Raw genomic sequence first — 27,483 nt, forward strand, 5'->3', positions numbered from 1 at the left:
GTGGGCACATTTGTGGACTTTATTGGAAACTTGTCAGTACATTGCATCAAACACTGATCTGATTTTCTCAATGGGTTGTGTTATAGCAGGGTTCCCAAACTTTTTTGCTAACTGTACCATATACTGAATTAATTAATCCAGACTATTTAAATTCTGTAGTTTCTGGATATATCCCACAGTCAGTTTGCATAGGAAAGGTTTACATCTAAGTTGATCTGGCCTTATACAGAAAATACTAATTTGGTGAAGTGTTTGATGGTCACAGTATTTACATGATACTTAAATCTTTTAAAACAACACTAAGACAAAAAGAGACCAAACATAAGATTTATTCTATCTGGACGATGTTGCTATTTACAGTGACACGAAAGACAAGTTAAAACAACACATTGTAAAATGTAACTATATAACAATTTAATGACATTCACAGCTTTGAAAGTTGATTATAGTGCTCATTAACAGACTACCTGTACACAGGCTTTAGAACTTAGTTTGTGTCATACCATAGATGCCAATGCTAGATCCTATTACTGAACTAGAGCAGCTCTATCCATAACTTAGACTTTGAACAACAGAACCAAATACCTTCCAGGTGTGTGTGTGTATATATATATATATATATCCAGGTAAATGGGAAATATGGTATCAGTTCAGATTTAAACAATAGACAAAACAAGATATTGGATGGACACAAGAAATACCATTTTGTATTGGGTTTCTAACCTGTCTACACAGGCAGACCGATTCTGATCTTTGGCAAAATAGGTAATTGGATTGGTAAAAAACAAACAGATTAGTGGATAGTAAGTTCAGTATTGGGCTACCTGTAAGCCATACTGTTAGACGATTTCAGAAATGCTCAACTCTACAATTGGATTAAAAGCCTTACTGTACTATATTTAAAACAGGTTTCACATCAGATGTTCCCTACCTTGTTCATTTACACTTGCACACACCCAACACCCCAATTGTGGGGCAAATCGCCAGTGAACTGGATTCCAGTTGTCTACATTATCAATGATCTAAAGTGTCATGTGAGTAAACCAATGATATATACACACATACATTATAACAATCTATGTCCAACAAACAATCCATGTGAAAAGGAATTTGGGTTGATTGTGGATAGAGTAGAGGAAGTGCTGTCATTTGTCTTAGGCACTGTCATCACTGGTGAGCGGGGACTGTTAACAAGGCTTCCTCTGGCATCCGTGATGGGTCTACGTTCTGCACAATGGACAGGAAGTGGGGACAGTCAACACTAGGACGTTTAACTGAACTGTCAGGATACTTATGTCTGGGATACTTACATCAGGCTTGTCCCTGTGGGTGTTCACAGCTTCCACATTCAAACAGACAGACTCTACTTTACAACCTACAGGGAGAGAGGAGAGCAAGAGAAATGTTCTTAGACCACTAGAGGGCAGCCGAAGTACAGACTATGTAAGCAATTTTTTCTTCAATTCACCCAATGTCTTGATATGTAATTAGTAGTTGCAGGAATTCCCATTTGGCCCAGGAGAGTTTAAGATCAGGACATGTCCTCTTGAGAAATACCTGCTGAGTTGTTCTGCTACTTTCCCCACTGCTTATTCAACCAAGCAGTCAATATCACAGCCACACGTCCCACTTGCATTATAGCATGCTACTGAAACCTCTATGCTGTGTAACTAATACACTTGTGATGTAGTTGTACTCACCATAAGCCACAGGAGTAAGCTTCAGTACTGTGTGCAAAGGGCACTTCAGGTAAGGCAACTCTTCTGAAAAACAAAACAGAATAATGTTGTCAAAGTAAATTGACCTGAGTTGCATTCGAGCTAAAGCACCACACACTCTCCTATATATTGATGAACTGTATGAATATATGGGGGGTATGTGGAGATAAATACAGTACCTGCGCTCTTATCCAGAAAGTAAGCAAGCAGGCATCTCATGACAGCCTGGTGACAGATGACCAGGACATTTTCCTGCCTCTCCAGCTCCATGATGACTGGCTCCAACCGCTGCACCAGGTCCTCATAGGACTGAAGGCACAACCAGAGGTTTGCTAACATCTCTCACACATGCACGCATGCGCACTGCGATGCCTGAGTGTTTCTGCTGCCATGAACTCACCTCTCCTTTTGGGTAGCGGTAGCGATATTTATCCTGGTCTCTCAGTGCAAACTCCAGAGGGAAGTGTCCCTGGATTTCCTCATACATCATTTCCTCACACACACCCTGAGAGAGGGAGAACAAATGAAATAAGGACCCCAAAAAATAGGAACATCCAAAATGTTTCTACGCACACAGAAAAACAAGCAGCTTTGTTTAACAGTGGTTTGGGAGACAATGTTTTAGGCCAAAATACAAACAGACATTTGCATGCACAAACCCATACATACAGCATCTATCTCGTTGAGAGCCTTCCACTGCTCGTAAGGTACAGCAATGGCCTCAGCTGTCTGGATAGTTCTCTTCATCTGGCTGGTCCACACCTTTAGATCTGTAATGTTCTGTCCCTGGATGAACTTCCCCAGACACTTCGCAAACTAACCAAGTGGCAGGAAGGAAAACAAATGTAATTATGTCAATCATAATTGTACATCAATTATGATCAGACAGACAGACAGACAGACAGACAGACCTCCTTGCCCCTGCTTGACAGGCCGGAGTCCCCCCCGATGCGTCCCTTGACATTGAGGTCACTCTCTCCATGGCGACAGAGGTAGATGGCGCGTGGTGTGATGTGGATGTTCATCAGGTAGTAGACAATACGGCTCTGGATGTGGTCCAGGACCCGGTTCACCAGGTACCTCCTGCCTACGTCCATGATCTTGATGTAGGACAGGTCCCTGGGTAGCAGCAGGATGAGTGACCATCATCAGCTAGCAGTAAAACTGGATACCCAACTTCAAATAATTTACATCAACTTTGAAATAATGTACATTCTCTATACCGTAAATTATTTTGACCTTTTTTAAGCCGGTTCTGAACTGACTAGATTAAGCTTTACAACACAGTTTGCACTCTGAAAGACTGGTGGCGGCTAGTGCTGTCTATCACCATTTTGGAGTTTCCAGTTTTGCGAAAAAAGCACTACGGAATAAATAATGAAAAGTTTAACCACAAACACATTCACATGCATTTGTTCGGTATCCTAACACAGCATATTCTGAAACAGTCTCTTAGTCTGTGTGTTGTACGTGTGTGTACCTGTCTAGAATCTCATCCAGTGGCTGGTAAGAATTCTCATAGCACTTGATCCTCTTCATGAAGTCCTCCATGGCCTCCTCTGTGTTACAGTCTATGTAGTCAGGACTACCCAGCTTCACTTGCTGCAAGGACAGAATATGGACAGGAAAAGGAAATAAAGACAGAACTGTGGTTTTATAGAACAGTGGCACATGCACAATTCCGGAGTGCAGAGCTGTGACTCACCACTATGTTTTCTGCAATAACGTCAGGGTCTTCACACACAGATTCCACAAAGAACACCTGGGATGTTCAAAATGAACACTCAACATTGTAGTACAACAGAGAGGTGAGTCTTTATGTTGAGAGCTTTACTTCTTTCTTTTCAATCAAAAAAATTGTCCTGAAAGCTAAAATGAGGCTTCAAATATATATATTTTTTGCTATCAAATATTTTGTAAGAGCACAAAAAAAACGTAAAAACATTTTAAAAGAAAACTGCACTTTAGGTTCGCTATGAACCACACTTCATTTTGACTAGATTGCCCCCCTTTTGCTTGCAGTTCTTTTTTTGGTTGCTTTGAAACTTTTTTAAATTGAAACACTAGTTCTTTCTTTGCACTTTTGACCCCATGGTTGTGGGTGGGCTTTAGTGGGAGGTGTGGATGATGCTTCATCACTGGTCAGCCATTTTTGTGTTCGGCTACAACCAATACTGTTCAGCCTTTCTTTCCAACACAAAGGAAGTCATAGCAGACAGCTACAGTATGAAGGACTGTGTGATGATGGCATCCCAGGTAAGCAGCGCTGGGTGTTCTTTCAACAACTTCTAGATAGCTAGTAGCTAGCTCCAACGATTTAGTGTCGGTTCATAACATTCTACTATATTACGTACATACAGTTGAATGATAAATTATTTTTTCTTTTTTTTCTCAAGCTAACCAAAAGCATTAAGCTACAAACGCCTGTTCGTGCCTGTTCTCAGCTGAACTCATCTAACATTCAACTAATAAGCAGGCAATGTTCAATTTGTTTTTAAGTCAATATATAATCATATTTCATGACAGTGTAACAGTTAAAAATTGTATACAGAAAAATATTACTTTATTTCCATCAGCTAATGATACATAGGCCTACTTTAAAAACACACACTTGCACTCATTGTTACTATATAAATAAGTCTTCTAAGGAATGTATGTTATATAGAATAACATAATGAACCGAAACTGATTCATAGGAGCTTAATTACAAGCTATGTAGAAATTGGACGGAAGAAAGCTGTGCTGCTTACCTGAGATGCTCGTAGGTACAAGTTCATAGGTAGTTGTACACTATGACTTCCTTTGCATCAGAAGGAAAGGCAGAAGTGTATTGGTTGTAGTCAAACTGACAGAAAAAATGGCTGACCAATGGAGGAGCATCATCCACACCTCCCACTAAAGACCGCCCACAGCTGTGGGGTCAAAAGCACAAATGAAGGACTAATGTTTCAAACAAAAAAATAAAGTTTCAAAAGCAAAGGGAGTAGTCTTGTCAAAATGGAGGGTGATTGATATCAAAATTACAATTTGTTTTTTGTTCTCCAAATATTTTTTGGGAATAAAATGCATACAGTTTTGCGCTCTATTACAAAATATTTGATTGCTAACATTTAAATTTTTTATTTTGATGCCTAGTTTTTGCTTTCAGAAAAAGTATTTTTGATTGAAATGAAAAGTTTTGCTCTTGACAAAAAGTCAAATATACCACCATAAAAAACACCTTGGAAAACTGATAAAATGTATCAACGTTATACTTGTTCATATTCATTCTATGAAAAAATATATGGGTTCCATACCTTAAAGCCGTTCTGATCTGCAAACCTGGTGATGGTCCCTCTCCTCTCCCTGGTGGTGTTAGTGGCGTCAAACACCTGGGCCAATGAAGGACAAACTCCAGTCAGCCACAACATCCTCTTTACATTCAGGTTAATGAGTCCCAGGAGAACCAGGAAAAACATGAATTGTGATTCTAGCCCAAACAAGTTTAGGAGACGCAAGATGAATAGTGGCAAAAGCATACACACGCCACTACTTACACATTTAGCATAGCAAATCAAATTAATTACATTCATTAAACGGAGTACATACAGTATGTTCAGTAAATCGAAGTGTCATAAGGTAATATGCATAGTGTGACTATTCATTCACATCCTAATTGCCACACTGATCGTGAGCCACTCCAGGTCCCTGTGGGTTGGAATTTGATCTACTCACCGCCACCTGACCTCCCTCCACACTCAGGTACTGGCGCACATCATTCAGCGCTGTCAGGGCACATTGCCTATGGGTGGTGGACACAAAAACACAATCATAACAGGAAACTGACACTGTAGGTACAGACCTATAAGGATGTGTACCCGGTGACCTTGGCCTGTCATGACAGATAGGAGTATCGAATGAGTGTGAGGCCTAAGTTGACCTGAGCAGCTCATTCCAACAGCCCTTTTCCAGCCTCACCTCCTGATTTTCAGCCCCTCTTCATTGCTTGGATTAAAAAACTCAAAGGACTTGTAGATCTTCACACACTCTCTCCGGTACTGACCCACGTTGAACTCTAAATACAGATATTCTATAAGTCATCAAAAGTAGGTGTACTGGGTAAAGTTGTATTTCCTGTGAGAGAAGGCTTGAGCTGGTACCTTTGGTTGGCACGCCGATCCAGTTGAGGTAGCGGGTCAGCTTCTTAGAGATGTAGGTCTTACCCCTGGCTGGTAGGCCCACTGTCACAATGAGGGTGGGACAGTTGGTCATACATACTGAGACGAGACAGAGAGGGAGAGGGAAGGGGGGGGTTTACTGACTGTCCCTATTGTACACACAAACGCTGTGAATGTCAGAGCATGGTAAAGTCTGTTTTTGTATCAGTACTGCCCTTTAAGATTCAACTAAACATTCAAAAATGATTCAAAATAACCCGGAAATTAGCCTTGACTGTTATAACCCACAATGGGAGCAATTCAACGGTTGGCTCATGCAATACATTACTCAAACAGTTCTGTGAAGAATTATGTTTAGTGTAAAAATGTCACTATAGTCCAAAAGGATAATCCATTTTCTTATGGCCCCATCCCTGAAGTAATATCACCCAACGTACAAGTCACAGTTCAATTCCAGTTGGTAAAAGGGATAGGATCTCTCTTCCCACATAGTGTCTTTTTCACATATTTATTGCACTGCCAGGAGTTCTAAACTTTGCACTAAACACACTTGACTCAGTTAAGCCTATCATAAACATTATCCTATCAATATTTAACTTGCTAAATTGATTGTTTCAGACTGTTGAAAGGGATTGCCATTGAGCAAAATGACCTAGCATAATTTCACATGATGTTTAGTGGCTAAACAAGCATGATGCTCTCAAGCAAATAGTCTAGATCCGCTAGATATTAATATTTGCCAAAAGAAAGCCAATGCAAACATCAAGTGAAAATAAAGGACTGAGTACCTGAGTTTTTATTTTAACCCAAATCAGAATACTAATATTTTACTACACAGCACATCTGTGATCAGAGTTTTTAGATCTACTTTTGAAACAACAATAAAAAGTTAAACCTTCCCCCAGAGGTGATGCAGATTGTTAAGGACCGGTTCTCTTATGATGAGGGAGGTAACTTCTGTGCAAAAAAGGTAAAAAATAAAAAAGAGGCAGAGAAAATAACAAAATGATCATTTGTAAATAGATATAATCTACTCATTATAAAGCACCTGTCTACCTTTAAATGTTGCGGGCCATATCATGCATATAAAATAATATTATGAAATGAGTGGTGAGTACATACTAACACAGTACACATGGATACAGTTGATGTATCGTAGACAGGGCCCCCCCGTTTGGCAAGAATAGGTAGCCGCTAATGGCGGCACTTGAATTTGAGGTGGCATTTTGACAACTGGCTGCCTCCCTCCAGTGTGACAGTTGGCTGCCACCCTCCGCTGCCCCTGATTGGCTGCATTTATTTTGTCTTGCTTAGGGCAGAAAGTCCAGGGCTGGACCTGGATGTGGACATTTATAAATGTAAGTAAAAACAAAGATCAATGGTGCTGAACCGATGAGTGGAGAGTAGTGCAGCTATTTTTTAAATGTTGCTATGCTTTAGGCAAATCTACAATATTGTAATAAAGTGACACGTGAGTTAACTCAATAATTATTTTTTTAAAGATTTATTGTTGGTGTTGTTTGTATGTATTAATGTATTGCTGTTCTGTATTGGACATGCCAACCATCTTCCTGACATCTCGGTCCTTCGTCAAGTTCTTAACATTTGATCCTGATTGTGTAAATCTGTCTAGGATAGAGAACATTTTTATAGATTGTGGCGGGATTGACAACCAAATTATATCAGACAACTAGAGATAAACCTAGACCCAAGTGAAAGATTCAACTCAAGATCAAAAGGTGACACAGCATAAGACACTGACCAACTGTTCCAACTACCACTGGCCTAGTTTGATAAAGTAATACAGAGGCCCTCTTAAAAAAAAAGGGAAAGTAGGATTACAGTATTCCAAACTCTGGCTATCCCATAATTGGAGGACTGAATTAGTGAAATGACACAAAGCATAGCATGGTTCTTTGTTCTCCATTCTATTTTCTTTTTCATTACTGTATCAAACAAGCCAAACAATTAGGAAAACTAGGGCAGGAGACAAGTCAACCCTAAAATACTACAGATCCCAAACAGCGGCTGACTGAATAGTTATTGACTCAGCAAAAAGTAGATAGAGGTCCATAGTAGGGATGCACCAATCAGAAAATCCTTGGCTGATACCCATAACCAATATTCATATACCACATTCGGCCAATGCTGATACCAGTGCTATTTGTCATTTCTGGACTGGTGTACCCTGGCATAAATTAAACTAAATGTTGCTCCTCATGAAGCTTATTTCAACAAATGGAAATTCAAATCGTACTAAAATTATCTTTCTACATCAGATTACTATATTCGATTTCTAAATCAGACTATACATTTAAATAACAAAAGGCTCTCCAAAATAAGTTTGATAACAAATGGAAAATGTTATATGATAGTATATTATAAATACACCTTCCCTTTCTGTAAATTGTACATAAAATGTGCGTATACCTGCCACCACTCGCTAGTTCAATAGAATCTTACGGTCCTTAAGACATTTGACGTTGTTGCTAGTAGTTGCCGTTTAAACTCAAACTAATATTGAAAACCACAACTTGTGCGAACAAACCCATGAAAAAACCAAGGTGGCTTATTATATTTTGGGGTGCCAAAGTGTCTTTCACTGGAAATGATCCTTTTACTGATCCACTATGGTACCGCACATGCTGTTTTGTCGTGTGCTCTCGCTCTTTCACCAATTGAAGACCACGCACACTCTGAAGATGTTGTCATGGCTGGGCTGCATAGTGTGCTGGATTCATTGGCTGGCTCTGAACATGAGGACAGTGTGTTATGTGTTTCTCAAGTTGCACATGAAGATAACAGCACCAGGAGCTCTATAACCTTAAGAACAGTGTTGTAACTCAATAAAGGATCCACACTGCTCAAAAAAATTAAGGGAACACTTAAAATCACACATTGGGTAATTCGAACACATCAAAATCTTTACTGTACATTGTGTAATTCGTTGAGAACAAAATGATGAAACACAGGTCAATGAAAACCAAAATCCGGTCCTGCTGCAGGGTTGATGCCCTTTTCGGCCCTGTCTAGCTCTCCTCATGTAACAACCTGTCTCCTGGTTACTCCACCATGCTATAGAGACTGTACTGGGAGAGTACTCACCCATCCAGTGCACCTGATGTCACTTTCATTTGCACCAAAACAGGTGACATTGACTCACAATCGCTTATGCTTCCTAACTGGACATATTGATTTCCCTGAAGTGTAACGGACTTGGTGTTACACTGTGATGATTACTTGTTCCCTTAATTCATTGGAGTAGTGCACATACCAACAAAATGCTGTTTGTGTCTAACAAAAAGTTAATGTCACGATTTTTTTTCTTTTCTTGCTGTGACGCCAACGGTTTTGCAATGCCACTGAACGCAGCGGAAATCGTTCTGAAATATCTGGCCAATTTCAAGCAATCATCCGACAATGTTGCATTGCCACACACACTTATGGCCTTTAACGATAAAATATGAGCCATTACTCATTTTGGGTAGGTTGTATGAACTGTTGTACAATCACTTTTATGCGCAAGTTAACCATGACATTCAAAGTCTGAAAACTACTACTCACATACCGTATGACTTAGCACACAATTGTCGGGGAGCCTTGAGTCAACAGCGCCACTTTCACATCCAGTGGCCAGAAATCGCGAACTGCATCTTTAAGAAAATTATCGTCATTAATTGGGCAGGGCTGATGGGGACCCCAACCCATTGCAGAGTATGTTATTGTTGGAGTAAATCGTTATGTTTTCACACCAAAGGTTGGTTTTGTACATTCAACAAGTTTGCGGTCAGTTATTATGTAGCGCAACAATAACCATGGCTTTTGTTCATACGTTTACCAGTCCCTTCTGAATGCCGCTGAAGCAAAACGCATTTAGACGACAGAAAACAAGCGATATAATTTCACCATATCATTAATTGAAATGATCTTGTTGGCATGGTTGCGTTGCTCGATAGTGCGGTCATCGTTTTCATCCTCGATACCATTTCGACATAGAAAATTAATAATTGAAACAGTTGCATTAATACCAATTTAATATTGCCATACAACGAAAAACTCGTCTCAAAGTGGAATCTTCGACTACATCGAAATGATGCAACGTTGCACCCTTGTAGAAAATGTTGAGTGCGCAGAACCATGTAAATCTGCTCAACGCCGCAGTGTCAAAGCACTTGCCAGTGGCGCGTACAGAATTCCATCAGGTAAAGGATATTTAAATTTACATAAATTAGGCTCCGCTGTGTTAGTCCATGTCTATCTAATAATCCTCCATTGCGCCCACTGTGCGCTTTTGGCACAAGCCGGTCCTCGCAACTTACCCCTTCTTTGTGAAATGTGCTGGTCAGGCAACCCATTTTTACATGGCATCCAAATTTTCTTCAGCGGATTCTGAGTAAGTACGCGTGGTGATGTTGCCATTATAACGTCTTCGTTGGAAGTCATCCTTGTAGTAACAGCATGTCCCGTTAATAAAGTCTACTTGACCGCTGCTCGAAGTACGAGATGCGAGGGAATGGATGTCATATCTGCTGAGGAACATCAAACGTTATCATTACCGTAATGTCACTAAGGTCAGCGCATCAATAGTATGAAATGGGACCTCACAGCGTTTCGAGTGAGCAGCATTGATTTGAACACTCTTAGGCCAGAATTTGTAAACATTCTATTTGTTCCGTGTCAGATTTCATTTGTTGAATATTAATCTTATATGCCATGTCTACTCATTGTCATGCCAAACATGTTTTTCTTTACAAGGGCAGCACTGGAGGGGAAAAGAGCACACTGGTCTGGTAATAGGATGGTACATTTAGTAATTTAACCTAATCTAATCAGGCAAGTCGCTTAAGACTTATTTACAATGAGAGACTAAAACGTTAAAAAAAAAAAAAGTTGTATATGTCCCCCCAAACAATATTCAGAGGGTAGGGCTCGGAAATAATCCCTTACAAAACAGGCTTAAATACGTTATAATGATCAAAGTGTATAATATAAAATCTTAACACTCGCAGAGTTTGATAAAATACTACACGTTTGTTTTAACATGCTTTAAACTGGGTTCTTTTTTTCAGCGATCCGATCCAGGTAATAACAATATGGACAGCGCATGCTACAATGTAACAATGCAAGTGGTCATGTACCGTAATAGAGTAGAACAGTGCTCACACAAAAGTGCATACGGCAGCATATTATGCAAAAATGACTGGCGTACTTTACAAGGGAAGCGGAAAGATAACTCCCGAGTTGTAGAGAAAAACAAGTCCACCACCGTTCACATGCAACGCACATGGGCAGAGAATGTTGATGTAAATTTAACCAATCCCTGGTGGCAAGGCGAAATGTATCGTCCAATGGTAAGGCCGACACAGAAGTCGGAGGGTGTGTTTAGTGCATGGGATGTAACGATAAACACAGTGGTCGAAGAGTGGAGAGTGCGTGTGAGTACAATTCATATATGTTGAGTAATTCGAACTAACTGCTCAGTACTGTTTTTCAACACAGCTCCTTTATAGTAGTAACCGGTCAGCTTATTCCATTCGTCGTTGTAAATATGGGTGATTATGCGTCTCCCTACAGTCATTTGAGGCAACGATTATTAAATTACAATAATAATACGCTTATTGTACCACAACATTTGCTTGGGCTTCTTAATTGTAGCTAATGGACTCGAACTGCTTTTAAACAGTTGTTTTTTAATGGGCGAGTCATAAAAGTTCTAGCAGAAGCGATTGTCGGTAAACTGTAATGCGAATGCGAGCAGCATATTGAAACGTGTAGCTGCATTTTGAATGCAGAGGAATCATCGCTCCATGTTGTGGCATCTTTTCCGGAAAACTACAGACTTAATAAGAACACTAGGAGGGGCTGTCGACCCACGAATTCCCCCATAGCATCACTGAAACATGAGTGATTCCCTACTGGCCCAGGTTTTGTATGGAATAAATTGGGTTAATACAATAAAAAAACAAACAAATGAGACCTAAATGATGCCTTGCTCATGAATAATAATTTATTCGAAAATGTATTTATTCTACAGACCTATATCAAATCTAGCCTTTATAGGTAAAATCATGGAAAATGTGTTTTTCAAACAAATAGGCACATTCTTAAACTCAAATGGTTACTTTGACAGGATTTCGGACCCACCATAGCACTGAAACTGCCTATATTAAAGTTTTAAACAACATTCGTCTAAACACTGATTCTGGTATAATGTAAATCCTAGTATTATTGGACCTTAGTGTAGCATTTGACCACGATACTGCTAGACTGGAAAACTGGGCTGCTCTTAATGACACAGTCCTAAATTTGTTAAATTCTTATTTACAAGACTGGGAATGCTGTCTCCATAAGCAACTATGTATGAGAGAGAAAACACATGACATGGAGTTCCACAAGGCTCTCTCCTGGGGTCTCTTATTCAATATTTGTATGTTATTGTTAGCCCAAATCAGGCAAAGCAACAAACATAATTATGCAGATGACACCCACATTTATATAGCTCTCATCTAGTGACTATGGTCCTATAGACTCACCCCGCCAGTGCCTTGAAACTCAAATAATTGAGTTTTATCAAAATAAAGATAAAACTCAAATAATTGTCTTACTATATGAGGTCCAGAGCCTGCTGGTTTTCGGTTCTACCTCATCAATAACTGCGCATCCAAAATCAGTCCCTAATTAGGGGGTGGGGTAATGGGAAAAAGGAGTGGAACTGGCTTCCAGGTCCAGATTACAAATCTGCAGTTCTAGATGCAATTTGTATATATAAGTCGGAATTAACCAAAAGAAAGACTTCCAGGGAAAAATCTTTTACTTCACAAGGCTGTCAACATCCAGCCCCTACTTCCATTAAGCTGGTTTGCAAAGACAAACCATCCCAGTAAAAGGCCATTGTTGCTCAACTAATAAATTGTTGATTTGTTGGCCATTTTAAAAGGAAAAGGACTGAGGTCTTTATTTCAGATCCAATCTCATTCCTTAACACCCTGTCTGGTTTTTGGTGTTACCAACTAGAGTGCTCTGTGCAAATTTCCACAGTTCTCAGTAACGACTGACATTTCAATTATTTATTTATTAAAACATACATTTACATTAATCATTCTCATCAATTAATTAGGTATTGGCAAAAGCCACATGCCAAAAAACAATAGGCTACGCATTGTCTACTCCCTCCCAATAAATTATCCAGCTGGCATATTTTTCCATGTTCTATCCAAATCACAGGAAATCACCATGGCAATATTGAATTTGTATGAAGAACAAAAATGTGCTCAATCTAACTCTGAGCTCCTACCCTTCTATTGTGTTCCTTTGCCCACCTGCTACAGCTCGGTCCTAAGACAACATAGTCCTTAGTCAGACAATAATGTGTAAAACAAAAGCATTAGAGTGGCCATGAGGGAGAACATTTATCCAGTCATCCAACCTTTTTGTGGATAACATGAATATCACAAATATTCCCTTTTGTCAAGGTGCAGCCTGTGAGGCGCTGAATAAAGTCAACAAGACAATTACTCCAGGAACAAGTGGATGAGATGATAACTGAGTACTTTAATGGGCATGGATGCAAACAATCCAACAGTAAGCCCATACGCTTTGGCTGTAACATTTTAAGTCTTGCATCCTCATCTAGAGCAGCCACAATCAACTTGTTAAAACTTGACCAATTAAAGTACTTGGCTTGGTAGAGGAAAATTTCTCCTGCAGTAAGCCCCCTCTCCTGGATGTACGTTTTGTCAGGAAAACCTATGCACCATATGAAGTCATGCCAAAAAGCTATAGACACACACACACACACACACACACACACACACACACACACACACACACACACACACACACACACACACACACACACACACACACACACACACACACACACACACACACACACACACACACACACACACACACACACACACACACACACACACACACACACAGTTTGGGGTCACTTAGAAATGTCTTTGTTTTCAAATAAAAAAGATCCATTAAAATAAAAGTTAATCAGAAATACAATGTAGACACTGTTAATGTTGTAAATGAGTATCATAGCTGGAAATGGCAGATTTTTCTAAATAGACGTACAGAAGCTTATTATCAGTCCTGTGTTCCAATGGCACGTTGTGTTTGCCAATCCAAGCGTATCATTTTAGAAGGCTAATTGATCATTGGAAAATCCTTTTGCAATCATGTTAGCATAGCTGAAAACTGCTGTGCTGATTAAAGAAATAATAAAACTCTCCTTCTTTAGACGAGTTGAGTACCTGGATCATCTGCAATTGTTGTGTGCGATTACAGGCTCAAAATGTCCATGAACAAACTTTCCTTTGAAACTTGTTCAATCTATTCCTATTCTGAGATATGAGGGCTATTCCATGCAAGAAATTTCCAAGAAACTGAAGATCTCATTTAACACTGTGTACTACTCCTTTCAAAGAACAGAGCAAATGGTCTCTAACCAGAATGCTAGGCCCCGGTGCACAACTGAGCAAGAGGACAAATACATTAGTGTCTAGTTTGAGAAACAGACACCTCACAGGTCCTCAACTGGCATTCATTAAATAGTACCCACAAAACACCAGTTTCATTGGCAATAGTGACTCTGGGATGCTGGCCTTCTAGGCAGAGTTGCCAAGAGAAAGCCATACCTCAGCTTAAGATGGGCAGAAGAACACAGACACTGGACAAAGGAAGATTGGAAAAGTGATTAATCACAAAGAACATTTGAGACAAAGTCCAAATGAAAAGATGCTGGAGGAGGATTCTTTAACGAAAGCATAGTTTGAAGAACATAATTATTTCAATTAAAAATCATTATTTCTAATCTTGTCAATTACTATATTTCCTATAAATTTTTCTATATTTCCTATTCAAACTCATTTTATGAGTAGATTGATGGATCTCAAAAATATTTTATACATAACTTGGCTGAGTTCTCTAAAAGATTCGAGAGTCATCAATCCAATGTAAGGCAAATAATGTACAAATGGAGAGCATTTAACATGTCAGCAATTCAGCCTAAAGTGGACGCCCATCCAAAATATCCCAAAGACTCACAAGAAAATAGAAACAATAATAATAAAAAAAGAGACCTGTGACTATTGTGACCCCTTGTGGCTTGTGCTTGTTAGCTGGATATCAGCATATACTTCCTGGTTGATGTGCATCAGAAGACATGTCTAACTCTTTCACTCTCTTGACCTTCACAAAATATGTTTAGTTCTAGTCAAAAGATAGGTCACACTTAGTCATTCAAGGGTATTTCTTTATTTTTACTGTTTTCCACATTGTAGAATCTATTAAATAAATGTGGAATAATTTAGTAACCAAAAATGTGTTGAACAAATCACAGTGCTCCTTTAGAATCTTTAAAGAAGCCAACCTTGGCCTTGATGACAGCTATGCACACTCTTCATTGTATCATCAGACTTTATGACCTAGTCATCTGGAATGCTTTCCCAACAGTCTTGAAGGAGTTCCCACATCCCAGAGTTGGTTGCTTTTCCTTCACTTTGCAGTCCAACCTATTTCCAACCATCACAAATGAGTTGAGGTCAGCTGATTGTGGAGGTCAGGTCATCTGATGCAGCACCATCAGTCTCATTCTTGGTCATATAGCCCTTACACAGCCTGGATGTGTGTTTTGGTTCATTGATCTGTTGAAAAACAAATGATACTACCACATAGCACAAACCAGATGGGATAGCTATCACTGCAGAATGTTGTGGTACACGTTGGTTGAGTTTGCCTTGAAGTAAATCACAGACAGTGTCACCAGCAAAGCACTCCCACACCATCACACCTCCTCCACCTTGCTTCATGGTGGGAATCACACATGCAGAGGTCATCCATTCACCCACTCTGCATCTCACAAAGACAGTAGTTAGAACAAAAAAAAACTCCAAGTTGGACTCATCAGACCTAAGGACCGATAGCCAATGGTCTAATGCCGATTTCTCATTTTTCTTGGTTCAAGCAAGTCTTTTCTTATTGGTGTCCTTCACTAGTGGTCCCTTTGCAGAAATTCAACTGAAAAGGCACGCAATCTCCTCTGAACAGGTGATGTTGAGATGTGTCCCTTACTTGAACTCTGTGAAGCATTTATTTGGGCTGCAATCTGAGGTGCAGTTAATTGCTGATTCCTGAGGCTGGTAACTCTAATGAACATAACCTCTGCGACAGAGGTGACTCTAGATCTATTTGTCCTTTGGCTGTCCTAAGGAAAGCCAGTTTCATCAAAGTGCTTGATGTTTTTTGCGACTGCACTTGAAGAAACTTTCTTGACCTTTTCTGGATTGGCTGACTTCATGTGTTAAAATATTGATGGCCTGTCATTTTTCTTTGGTTATTTCAGCTTGTCTTGCAATAATATGGACTGCTACAGTACAGACATAAGGGCTTTCTGTGCACCAACCCTACCTTGACACAACACAATGATTGGCTCAAACGCATGAAGGACAGAAATTGCACAAATTTCCTTTTAACAAGGAACACCTATCAATTGAAATGCATTCCAGGTGACTAACACATGAAGCTGATTGAGAGAATGCAGTGTGTGCAAAGCTTTCGTCAAGGAAACATGTGGCAACCCAAACAATCTACAATATGAAATGTATTTTGATCTTTTTACACTTTTTTTGGTACTACTTGAATCCATATGTAGAGGATTACGTTACTTTTGGGAATCAGGAGGGAAATACTAATATTAACAATGTGTGATGATCAAGGAGTGTACTTATTAAGGAGCTGAGTGGCCATCATTCACACAGAAATGCACCCAACCGAGAGTAATCAGCCAAAGCCCAGATATTCCAGCAACCCCAGAAAAAAGTATTTCATGCTCCTTGTGAAATATCAATAAAAAGACTTATTTGGCTCCTCACAACAACCACCACCACCCGCCTTATCAACTGTCCTTAAAATATGCAGTCCATGATGTTTGGGCACCATTTGTAAAAGCAGTACTTTTTGCCAAATTTCTTTCTCATGGTGGAGTCATTCACAGGGACCTAAACTGAGGCTAGAGAAGCCTGCAAGTCCTTCAATGTTGTTCTATGGTTCATTGAAATTTTGTGGATGATTATCCACCAGGGGTGTCAAACTGGTTCCACGGTGGGCAGAGTGTCTGCAGATATTTGTTTTTTCCTATAAACTGGTTCGTACATTTTACATATTAAGCAGACAGTGTGACATAGCAACATTCCCATTTGAGCTAACTGCTATGTTCAGGGACAAAATGAAACCGTTTGCCTTGCTGGCTAGGGATTCAACCTGGCAGCCATTTTGTAACTGGTTAGGTTCCACAACCAATAGGCCAACTGCTGCCTCCTGATAACAATCTTAGTATAATAATTGGATTTGTTTGGCTAATTCTGAAGTATGGGTGGAATTGCTTTAACCTGGGAAGAGTTACTTAAACATCAGCCTATTTGGCAGCATTGCCTTTCAGGCACATTTTAGAGCACTTTATTACTTTCTGCCATTTTTCTTTCTCAGACTCCCTCTATATATGGCTATAACCTACAAATAGATCTGACCAAATTCAATGTGGAAAACATGAAACAACACAGACATTTTGACATAGGGCAAATACCATTTCATTGCATTGCATTGTATATCTTAATGTTTATTAGCCTCTTAGCTTTCAATTCAAACCAATTTGATGAGGGTCTATGAACTTCCTATATTGGTTGTCATGGGTCTTTTTGCATGAAAATAGCCATAGGCTATTTAAGGAGCCAATGCATGCTTTGCTGGATGGAAAAGAGAAGGCTGTGCCCAATGACAAACACAAGAACATGGATTCATGAACAAGCGGTTTAACACGTACGCAGGCATACACACTACACAGTAGCGTACACTGATAAATCCATCCCTGGAGCCTTTAATGGGATTCTGAGAGGGTGGGGTTGAACTTTCACACAGATCGAGAGAAATCAGTGAGGCAACATACAGGAAGGCAGAGAGAGGAAGCTAGAGTAAGAGACAACGGAGAGTGAGACGATATCATAGAGAGAGATGATAACGTAGACCGAGAGAGGGTAGCGTTAAGGGAGGCAGGCAGCATAGAAGGGAGGCAGGCAGCATAGAAGGGAGGCAGGCAGCATAGAAGGGAGGCAGGCAGCATAGAAGGGAGGCAGGCAGCATAGAAGGGAGGCAGGCAGCATAGAAGGGAGGCAGGCAGCATAGAGGGGAGGCAGGCAGCATAGAGGGGAGGCAGGCAGCATAGAGGGGAGGCAGGCAGCATAGAGGGGAGGCAGGCAGCATAGAGGGGAGGCAGGCAGCATAGAATGGAGGCAGGCAGCATAGAATGGAGGCAGGCAGCATAGAATGGAGGCAGGCAGCATAGAGGGAGGCAGGCAGCATAGAGGGAGGGAGGCAGCATAGAGGGAGGGAGGCAGGCAGGCAGCATAGAGGGAGGGAGGCAGGCAGGCAGCATAGAGGGAGGGAGGCAGGCAGGCAGCATAGAGGGAGGGAGGCAGGCAGGCAGCATAGAGGGAGGGAGGCAGGCAGCCTAGAGAGACAGAGAGGCAGCCTAGAGAGACAGAGAGGCAGCCTAGAGAGACAGAGAGGCAGCCTAGAGAAAGATAGAGACAGCAGAGAGAGAAAATTGTGTAGAGGGAAGCAGCCTAGAGGGAGGCAGAAGGAGGGGTCTTGCATAATTGTGCATTGTTGAAATGACTGAGTCATGAGATAAAATATGGAGATAAGCATTACATTGTCAAATGAGTATGCCTCTTTTGTAACTGGTGGAAACTATTCAGCATTGTTTGTGCACCCCCAGCCAAGCCTACGAAGTCAGTTTGAAATAGAAAGGTAGGCTATATTGAGGGTCAAGTTCATGTTGCACCATTGAGACATTCAAGTATCAGCCATGAAATGTCACCACTGAAATGACTGCATCTCACAAAAGGACAATGGTTTGTGTTGACACGTGGTTAAATATGATAACAATACCAGCATTCCATGATTGTGACACGTATTAAAACAACAGTACACCAACATGACATCTTCAATAACTGACACATGATATTCCATAAGCCCCATTTCTGCAGTCCAGTAGCCAGATAGATGCCCATTCAAAAACTCAGTTAATTCAGGACACTGATTGAGGAAAAACAAACCTAACATGCAACACGTGAATATGATATGCAATTTAGATTTTTTTTCTAAGAAATACGTTCTCAAATTGCATTATTACTGCATAACATTAGCATGAATATAAATATTTATCCAACAGCATAAGAGCAGTTAACACTGACTTAACAGTAAAAACGTTTAGCAGGCAGCTATCCACCAATCAATGTCAACGGACAGTTAAAATTCCACACTAGTCGAAAGTATTTGGAAAAGCTAAACTTGTTATCAATTTAATGAATTAATGCAAAGAAAAAACGGACCCACTGCCTTAAAAAGACGTATTGGACATCGCTTTATACTTATTTCAAGAAGCAATTTGGCTCGGTTGTTGAAGACGTAGTCTACGTGACAAGCTTGTTTACTTCCTCCGCCGTGCGCGCTAGCTAGCCAACGCACTGAAGGGTACTGCACAAACCTTGTTCTAACTCCCATATCGCATCCAGCATGAAATGACAAGCGCAACGACAAAATCAGCAATTATACACCTACCTGCCCTATCTCGTGGGCAGCAAGAACCCCTCATTGTCCAGGTTTAAATGACTGTCTCGTTTCCAGCGTGGTTCTGCGACGGCAATGAAACGGCAACTTGATGGCAATGACGTTTTGGAGAGGCTCGCGAGTCCTGTCCAACAGGGTGGAGAGAATTTCAGCAGGGCGCGCACACGCAGCAGCAGATGCTTTTACAGCGGTGGTTAAGGAGTTTTGAACATACGCACAAGGTTATCGGAGTGAGACACCAACTAAATTGTTTTTCTGACTGCCCGTTAAAAATATACTGGTGGTCCTGTTTTTGAGTTCAGATTAATTAAAATATAACAAACTATGTGGTAAATACATTAGGGGTCGCCGCAAAAGTTTAGCGTCATGTGGCAATGCCTGTTCGGTATTATTTTATCATCCCTCTTTACACTGTTCTTCATAAATATGTCGTACATTGTCCCCAATACGACCAATACGATATGTATTATCTTAGAGTTTAGTAATGCTACTTGTTTCCAGTATCTTTTCTGCACCTTCTAGTGGATTAAGGTTTTCAATTAAATAGCACGGTATTAATTTAGAAAGGAGGAGGATATTTGAAACAGTGATCCATTTTCAATCTACTCAAAAAAGCTTGCTTTCACTCTGCATAACCAGTGTTTTTTGGGGGGTGTGTTTGGGTATGCCTCTCTTAGTAGCCTTAAATAAAATTATGATTTTGTTGAAGTGTTGAAAGCTTTGAAATAATAGTTTCAGTTCTCCTTTTATATTGGTTTTATTTCCAGATAAAATATCTATACACTTTTAAAAATGATTGTCCTGGAGTTGGTTTAACTATGAATAAATATGTAAATTGTGATATAACCAATTAACTTACCAGGTTATATTTCCCATATTCTGCATTCTCTATGGTTTCAGAATACAATCTTTGTTTTGTAAATTAATAATTGCAAGGTGGTTAAACTTTTCTGGGATGCGTACACAAAGCACATCATCTTTGCTGTCTGTCTATTTGACATATATACCACACAGGAAATTAAAGTTTGTTCTTTATTAGCCACAAAAACATGCCGAAATTGTAAGGTTGATATTCACATTTGTCAACCGTGCATTGCTACAGTTATTGCTATTTATTGTCGTAATCATCAATCATTTGTTAGGGTGGAAAGAGGATTTTATTTTACAAAGAGCTTAATTGGGCATTGCAATCTTAAACCATACATTTTTAATTGCCTAGTCATTTCATGACATCATTCAAAAGTAGACACCAAATTCAGAACTGCCTCAGAATTACAAAGTGTATAAGCAGGGTGATGTTTTTGTCCTCAGGTGGAACCAGTCAGACACAGCCCACTTCAAAAAGGTTTGATCTGTGATTTGTTGATGTTGTTTCCTACGAAGGAGAAGACAGACGTAATGAGGTGAAGAACAGGACTAACCTGACACAACCCAACCCTAATCTGAGCTGACATCACAGACTGTTGAGGAGATGACTGGTGGAGAGATACAGTACTTTTATGAGGTGGGACGGCAGTGGCTCATCTGAAATTTTCCCCTCAGGACAGTCAGGCCCAGGTCTGTATTTATAGCAGAGGGCGAGCACACCTATTGCACAGGTGTACACACCATCAAAACACACCAACATAGATTAATTACATTGGAAATTGTAAACTATTCTAAAATCTTTCCAGTGCAACTTACTGTGCCCTTAAGTGTTAGGACAGTAAAGTCAACATGCCATTTGTGCTCTAGATTCAAGGCATATGAAGTTAAAAGGGTGAATATGAGGCAAAAGTACAGCATGTCATCTTTTACTAAGAAAGAATAACAGCACTGTAAGAGATCTAACCCCCCCATTCTATTTGAGCATAAGTATTGGGACATTTGGCTCACAGGTGTTTCTAATTGATCAGGTGTCTCCTGTTGCATTGATTGTTCACACATGAAAGAGCTGGGAATGTGTAGTCTCAGTTCTGTCCTTTGCTTTTGCCTTTGCAGTCAGCGTGTTGTGTCAATAAGCATAATCTAACATGAATACAAGGAAGGTGTCTATGAAGGACAAGCAAGTGGTTTGGATGCTAGAAGATAGGAGGAACACAGTTAGAACCATATTACAAAAGTTGGGCATAGCCAAATCAACAGTTTGGAAATAAATGAATGTCTGGTGGCTTCAGCAATTGGCAATGACCAGGTTGGCCAAAAAAAACAACAGCAGTTGATAACAGACAAATTACCAAAGCTGTGAAAAACAACCCTAAAATAAATATTAGTGAAATCCTCAACCACCTCCAGAATGCTGGGGAGAAAGTGTCCCAATCTACTGTTTGGCGGCAGAATTACAAAGGCTGCACTGCAAGATGCAAACCTCTGATCTGTGCCACAAACAGAAAGGCCAGATTTGAAATCTGCCAGTACAGTTTTGGAACAGAGTTTTATAGACAAAAGAGACACCATTATCAAAGAGACAGGAAGGCAAAATGTGGAGAAAAATAGGAACTGCAGATGACACAAAGTATACTGTACCACCTCATCTACAGTGAATATAAAAAGTCTTCACACCCCTGTTAAAATGCCAGATTCTTGTGATGGAAAAGAACGAGACAAATATAAATCATGTCAGAACTTTTTCCAACTTTAATGTGACTTATAATGGGAAAAATTCAATTGAAAATAAAATAAATCATATAAATCTCACAATAACCTGTGTGCACACCCTTAAACTAATACTTTGTTGAAGCACCTTTTGATTTTATTACAGCACTCAGTCTTTTTGGGTAGGAGTCTATTAGCATGGCACATTTTGACGTGGCAATATTTGCCCACTCTTCTTTGCAAAAGCACTCCAAATCCGTCAAATTGCGAGGACATCTCCTGTACACAGCCCTCTTCAGATTACCCCTTAGATGTTCAATTGGATTCAGGTCTGGGCTCTGGCTGGGCCATCCCAAAACGTTAATCTTTTTCTGGTAAAGCCATGCTTTTGTGGATTTGGATGTGTGCTTTGGGTCGTTGTCGTTCTGAAAGGTGAACTTCATCTTCAGCTTTCTAACGGATGCCTGAATGTTTTGTGCCAAAATTACCTGGTATTTGGAACTGTTCATAATTCCCTCCACCCTGACTAAGGCCCCGGTTCCAGCTTAATAAAAACAGCCCCAAAGCATGATGGTGCCACCACCATGCTTGACTGTGGGTATGGTGTTCTTTGGGTGATGTGCAGTGTTGTTTTTGTGCCAAACATACCTTTTGGAATTATTGCCAAAAAGTTTAACCTTGGTTTCATCAGACCGTAACACATTTTCCCACGTGCTTTTGGGAGACTGGATGTTTGTTTTTGCAAACTTCATCCGGGCTTGGATGTTTTTTTTGTAAGAAAAGGCTTCCGTCTTGCCTCCCTACCCCATAGCCTGTTCATACGAATAATACGGGAGATTTTTGTCACATGTAGCACACAGCCAGTACTTGCCAGAAATTCCTGCAGTTCTTTTAATGTTGCTGTAGGCCTCTTGGAAGCCTCCCTGACCAGTTTACTTCTCATCTTTTCATCAATTTTGGAGGGACGTCCAGTTCTTGGTAATGTCTCTGTTGTGCCATATTTTCTCCACTTGATGATGACTGTCTTCAATGTGTCCACGGTATATCTAATGCTTTGGAAATTATTTTGTACCCTTCTCCTGACTGATATCTTTTAAGAGTGAGATCCCTCTGATGCTTTGGAAGCTCTCTGCGGACCATGGCTTTTGCTCTGACATGCAACTAAGAAAATCCTACTAGAACAACTTTATTTGTGATTAATCAGAGTCACTTTATATGATAGCAGGTGTGTAATGACTTCTATTTAACATGAGTTTGAATGTGATTGGTTAATTCTAAACACCGACAGTTATAGGAGGGTGTGCACACTTATGTAACCAGGTTATTGTAAGGTTTTTATTTTTCATTTTTCCCCCTCGAATATTTCAGTTTGTTTTTCAATTGAATTGTTTACATTATAGGTCACATTAAAAGTTGAAAAAGTTCTGACATGATTTATCTTTGTCTCATTCTTTTACATCACAAAAACCATATACATCTTATAATCATATTTTTATGCCTTGAGTGAACAGCAAACATAGCAATACTGACATTACTGTCCCAATACTTATGGAGGGTACTGTACATTATTGATTGCATGCATTTAGTACTTATTTAAATACTGTAGAACAATTTCTTAAACTTTGATTGACTTGAGGTTCACCTACCATACTGAAGCTAGAGCTCTTACTTAGCCTCTCATGGAATGCCTCTGCAGGAGGTGGAGGAGCAGGCACAGAGGGAGGTGCAGGAACCCAGGATGGGAGAGGGCTCTTGGAGACATCTCGGGAGCTGGCACTGCGGGTTAGAGGGGATGGGAGAGGAGGGAGGGGCCCTTTTCTAAGGGCCAGGGAGATAGAGGTCCTTGTAGATCTATTGGGCAAGGTCTTAGAGGCAGCTCCTTTGACAGATAGAAAACAAAGTATATGTATTTTGTCTTCTTCAACCCGGGTTAAAGAGACAGACAGGCTTGTGGTCTTAAGTGCAAATAATCAGTTTACAGTGTGTCCAGTCGTTCCATGGACAAAATGGAGAAGCTGATTTTGTTGGTAACTGAGTTCCCAGAACTAGAAGGCATTTGCCTGGTGCGAAATTACCACTCAGATAGGACTGCAAATGTGGGATCCTACCTCTGTTTTTCATGTCCCTGGTGACAGCCTCCAGGCCCCACAAATCATCGATGATGTTGCACATGACCTTAGAGTTGTGTCTGTCCGTCATATCCCCCTCATTTAGCCCTGTATCCATGATCCACTTCCTCAGACCTGGGTCCAGTTCACATGACTGTTCACATTAGAGGGTGATGTTATATATAGTACCATTCAAAGGTTTAGACACACCTACTGGATATTTATGTAAAGCACTTTGAATGACCATTGTGTATGAAATGTGCTATATAAATAAAATTGCCTTGCCTTGCCTTGCCTTGCCTTGCCTTACTCATTCAATGGTATTTTCTTTAATTTTACTATTTTCCACATTGTAGAATAATTGTAAAGACATCAAAACTAGGAAATAACACATGTGGAATCATGTTGGAAAAGCATTCCAGGTGACTACCAAAAGAAGCTGGTTGAAAGAATGCAAAGATTGTGCAAAGCTGTCATCAAGGCTAAGGGTGGCTACTTTGAAGAATCTACAACATGAAATGCGTTTTGATCACTTGTTTGGTTACGACATGATTCCATGTGTTATTTCATTTTGATGTCTTTACTATTATTCTACAATGTGGAAAATAGTAAAACTAAATAAATAACCTTGAATTAGTAGGTGTGTCCCAACTTTTGACTGGTAATGTACATGCAAAAGCATTCTTGAGTGTGATATAACAAGAGATATATGATATTACAATAAGATGTATTGTTCCTTAATGATCATAATAAGCTGCTCTATCTTTCCAATTTAATGTATTATTATTAGTAATAGTAGTAACTATTGTCAATGTACTGTGAACATTTCCATCACGCTACTAGTTGACCAAGAATAGTTTTCAGGGACTTAATAATTTTATGTTAATTTATTTTCATTTTCTGAGATGTTGCTACTTTGGAGGAAGAACATGTTACTGTTTTGGAGAGAAGAGGTTAGAGCAGCTGTTGGTTATGCATGTTTTAAAACAACGGGTTCTGTGCTCACACTGAGGCTTTGCCCTTGGTCCACCTTCCAGCCCTTCCTGTGGAGCACAGACAAAATTAAATCAGTCAGAAAGACATTTATCTTTTTCTCCCATTCTAATAATACACAATAAATGAATCACAAATGTTCAGATTCTGTCTCAGCTCCAGCATGCAGTGTACAAGCCATATTCCTTACTCTGACACATATGAAGATGGAGTGCTGATCCCAGATCTGCTCTGCTCCTGTTCACGGACACAGTCAGAGGAGTCTACTCGGTCACTATGGTTCAGCTGCCCACTACTTAAGTCTGAGAGACAGCCATGGGGGTCAGAAGCAACAAGAGAGACAGTGAAAGATACGATGACTGGCCTGCCTGAAGCTGACATAATTCCAATGTAAATGTGATCAGATGTTAGGGCTTGGTTAGGTTACTAGGTTTAGGGAAGGGATCATGGATGTCTGCTTCTCTTGTACCCACAAGGATGGAAAAACAAATGATTGTGTGTGTGTGTTGCTCTCCAAACCTGAGGATTGTTTGATCAGAGTTTCCACAGATGTAGAGAACCTCTGTGCTTCTGCCTCATCTGTAAAGTTTAGGCCTGCCTGGCCGTCCTGTACAAACACAAACACTGTGTGAGACCTTTAAGACGCAGAACAGCGCAGAGAAAAATATATGCATTCGTTTCTGGACATTTTGCCATAGGGTGTAGATAAGATTTAGCAGTTTCTTGTATGAGTTGGAGGTGCAAAAGCTTGTGACACGTATTCTTGGAGCCCATCCTGCAACAACCATTAACCCATTCAGTGGCAGTGAAGTTAATAGGACCTTAAAAGCTGCTCTACTTGCAGTTTTGCTGCTCTGGCCATTGCGTTGAAACAGAATGATAGAGTTCTGCTTGAAGAAATTGTCTCTTTGGATTTGGGCAGGACACTTACATCGGCAGGAAAGGTGTGGAAGTAGGGGCGGGGTGCAGAATATTGAAACTGAACATACAGCTCCTGTTCCCATAGCAGTTTAGCTCTCTGGGTATAGAGGTGGGTTTAACAGAGATAAAGAGATTAGAGAGTGATTACAAGAGAATTAAGTGTACGCCAAAAAGCATTTGAGTCAACAGTAAACACATCTATACATCGTTTAACACACAGGTTATTGTTTAACGAAATTGCCCCTGGATATTGGTTAAGCCTGAAGACAACTGTCGTAGCCAAAGACAACTGTTTTTAAGGAACACTGAGAGTAAGAGAAAGACAGGGAGGTAACTCCTCTGAAGTTCTTGGTGACTGTTTCAGCGGGCATAATGACTGGTGTGGTGGTGGTTGTTCCTCTCACCTTCACACAGTAGAGCCGCAGGAAGTAGGAGTGTTGTGAGCAGTCTTTGACCAGACACACCACTCCACAGCCCACATTCCTCCAGCCCTGATGTCCAGGTACAGACAAATACACCTGGGCAACTGCTGAGGCAACCGTCTGAATGACACACACAGACACACACACACACATGGTCAGTGAGAGGTTACGGAGTAAGCACACAATCTAACTTCAGTGGTTAGACATCTAAGACAAGTGCCCCTCTATTCCCTGGTTATTGAGGTCAAAGTTGTTGCTACTAGGTTGTGGTGTACATAATACAGTGGATGGCATTTGCATGGACCAAAACCAAATGATCCTCTCTGCCCTCACAAACAGCCCTTTCACCGGCAGGACTTCATGTGTGATGACTTGGACTGATAACCGGGCGGTGACTTCACTTTGAAAGGTGATCACCGTCTACATACTATATTATAGTTGGCAATTGGAAGTAAATCCTAAAAACCTTTGAATTGATGTCTCTTAATGCAAAAATGTGTTGTAACAGTGAGACTAGGTGTGAATGTGTCTCTAGTGTCTCTGAGGAGTTAGACTGACCTTACACTGGGCTCCCAGGAGAGTGAAGAGCAAGGCATTCTCACGGACTGTCAAGAGGTGGCTGAAAACTGGACTCCCGTTTTGCGAACAGTATGTCATCTTCTCTCTTTCCTCTCTCCGTCTTTAATAATTTTGATCAGCAATTCGCTGACAGTTTTTGTGTATGAGCCTCACTGTGGTCTGAGATCCAAGCTGTCCAAACACATTCAGTGCACCAACATATTTACACATATCATGCAGTACCTTCAGTTAGTACTTCCTCATGCAAATGTGTGTATGTGTAACCATGATGGTCGACAGATTTGACAGCATGTCTCAGAGAACAACATATTCACATGAGTCAGTTATCCCACCATGAAGAGAAATGTGCATTAGGATAAACTGACCCAAG

General features: G+C 40.3%; 2 protein-coding genes and 1 long non-coding RNA gene across 10 annotated transcripts; 1 reads left to right on the forward strand and 2 right to left on the reverse strand.

Annotated features, from left to right (window-relative positions):
- Position 1: 1 nt before the first annotated feature.
- Positions 2-19,679, reverse strand: pfkfb4b (6-phosphofructo-2-kinase/fructose-2,6-biphosphatase 4b). Of its 7 annotated transcripts, none has more exons than XM_010881589.3 (14): positions 19,508-19,679; positions 5,858-5,938; positions 5,676-5,772; positions 5,433-5,499; positions 5,015-5,089; positions 3,424-3,480; positions 3,199-3,320; positions 2,630-2,837; positions 2,388-2,534; positions 2,119-2,223; positions 1,898-2,027; positions 1,701-1,763; positions 1,311-1,375; positions 2-1,227 (listed from the first exon to the last, which is right to left on the reverse strand). In XM_010881589.3, the coding sequence occupies exons 1-14, from the start codon at positions 19,539-19,541 to the stop codon at positions 1,168-1,170; spliced, it is 1,311 nt and encodes a 436-aa protein (XP_010879891.1). In that variant the 5' UTR covers positions 19,542-19,679; the 3' UTR covers positions 2-1,167. The 7 variants fall into 7 exon arrangements, with proteins under 7 accessions (XP_010879891.1, XP_010879890.1, XP_010879888.1 ...); XM_010881588.3 differs by having other exon boundaries at positions 5,858-5,974; XM_010881586.4 differs by lacking the exon at positions 19,508-19,679 and adding an exon at positions 10,195-10,410.
- Positions 19,680-20,534: 855 nt separating this feature from the next.
- Positions 20,535-27,478, reverse strand: si:dkey-197j19.6 (neural Wiskott-Aldrich syndrome protein). 2 transcript variants are annotated; one of them, XM_010881582.3, is made up of 10 exons: positions 27,093-27,478; positions 26,517-26,654; positions 26,123-26,209; positions 25,711-25,798; positions 25,382-25,493; positions 25,205-25,241; positions 24,199-24,352; positions 23,737-23,969; positions 21,012-21,103; positions 20,535-20,891 (listed from the first exon to the last, which is right to left on the reverse strand). In XM_010881582.3, exons 1-9 carry the CDS (start codon positions 27,189-27,191, stop codon positions 21,014-21,016), a joined length of 1,038 nt encoding a protein of 345 aa, XP_010879884.2. In that variant the 5' UTR covers positions 27,192-27,478; the 3' UTR covers positions 20,535-20,891; positions 21,012-21,013. The 2 variants fall into 2 exon arrangements, with proteins under 2 accessions (XP_010879884.2, XP_034143312.1); XM_034287421.1 differs by having other exon boundaries at positions 20,535-21,103.
- Positions 26,534-27,132, forward strand: LOC117592926. The gene is made up of 3 exons (XR_004574668.1): positions 26,534-26,614; positions 26,874-26,943; positions 27,052-27,132. It is a non-coding gene; the product is annotated as an uncharacterized LOC117592926 (long non-coding RNA).
- Positions 27,479-27,483: the final 5 nt, after the last annotated feature.

Source organism: Esox lucius, chromosome 17 (genome assembly GCF_011004845.1).
Source record: "Esox lucius isolate fEsoLuc1 chromosome 17, fEsoLuc1.pri, whole genome shotgun sequence".
In the NCBI taxonomy this organism is placed as follows: Eukaryota; Metazoa; Chordata; class Actinopteri; order Esociformes; family Esocidae; genus Esox; species Esox lucius.

What these genes read in the sequence shown, in the direction of transcription:
- pfkfb4b (XM_010881585.3), bottom strand. Translation starts at nt 10,318, where the DNA reads ATGACTTCCAACGAAGACGTTATAATGGCAACATCACCACGCGTACTT. An exon ending in CTCTCAACGAGATAGATGCT is followed by an intron (nt 2,224 to 2,387) that starts GTATGTATGGGT and finishes TCCCTCTCTCAG; the next exon opens with GGTGTGTGTGAGGAAATGAT. An exon ending in CTTTCTGGATAAGAGCGCAG is followed by an intron (nt 1,764 to 1,897) that starts GTACTGTATTTA and finishes TTTGTTTTTCAG; the next exon opens with AAGAGTTGCCTTACCTGAAG.
- si:dkey-197j19.6 (XM_010881582.3), bottom strand. Translation starts at nt 27,191, where the DNA reads ATGACATACTGTTCGCAAAACGGGAGTCCAGTTTTCAGCCACCTCTTG. An exon ending in TCTGATCAAACAATCCTCAG is followed by an intron (nt 25,494 to 25,710) that starts GTTTGGAGAGCA and finishes GCTGTCTCTCAG; the next exon opens with ACTTAAGTAGTGGGCAGCTG. An exon ending in AGAGCTCTAGCTTCAGTATG is followed by an intron (nt 21,104 to 23,736) that starts GTAGGTGAACCT and finishes CCTGTGCAATAG; the next exon opens with GTGTGCTCGCCCTCTGCTAT.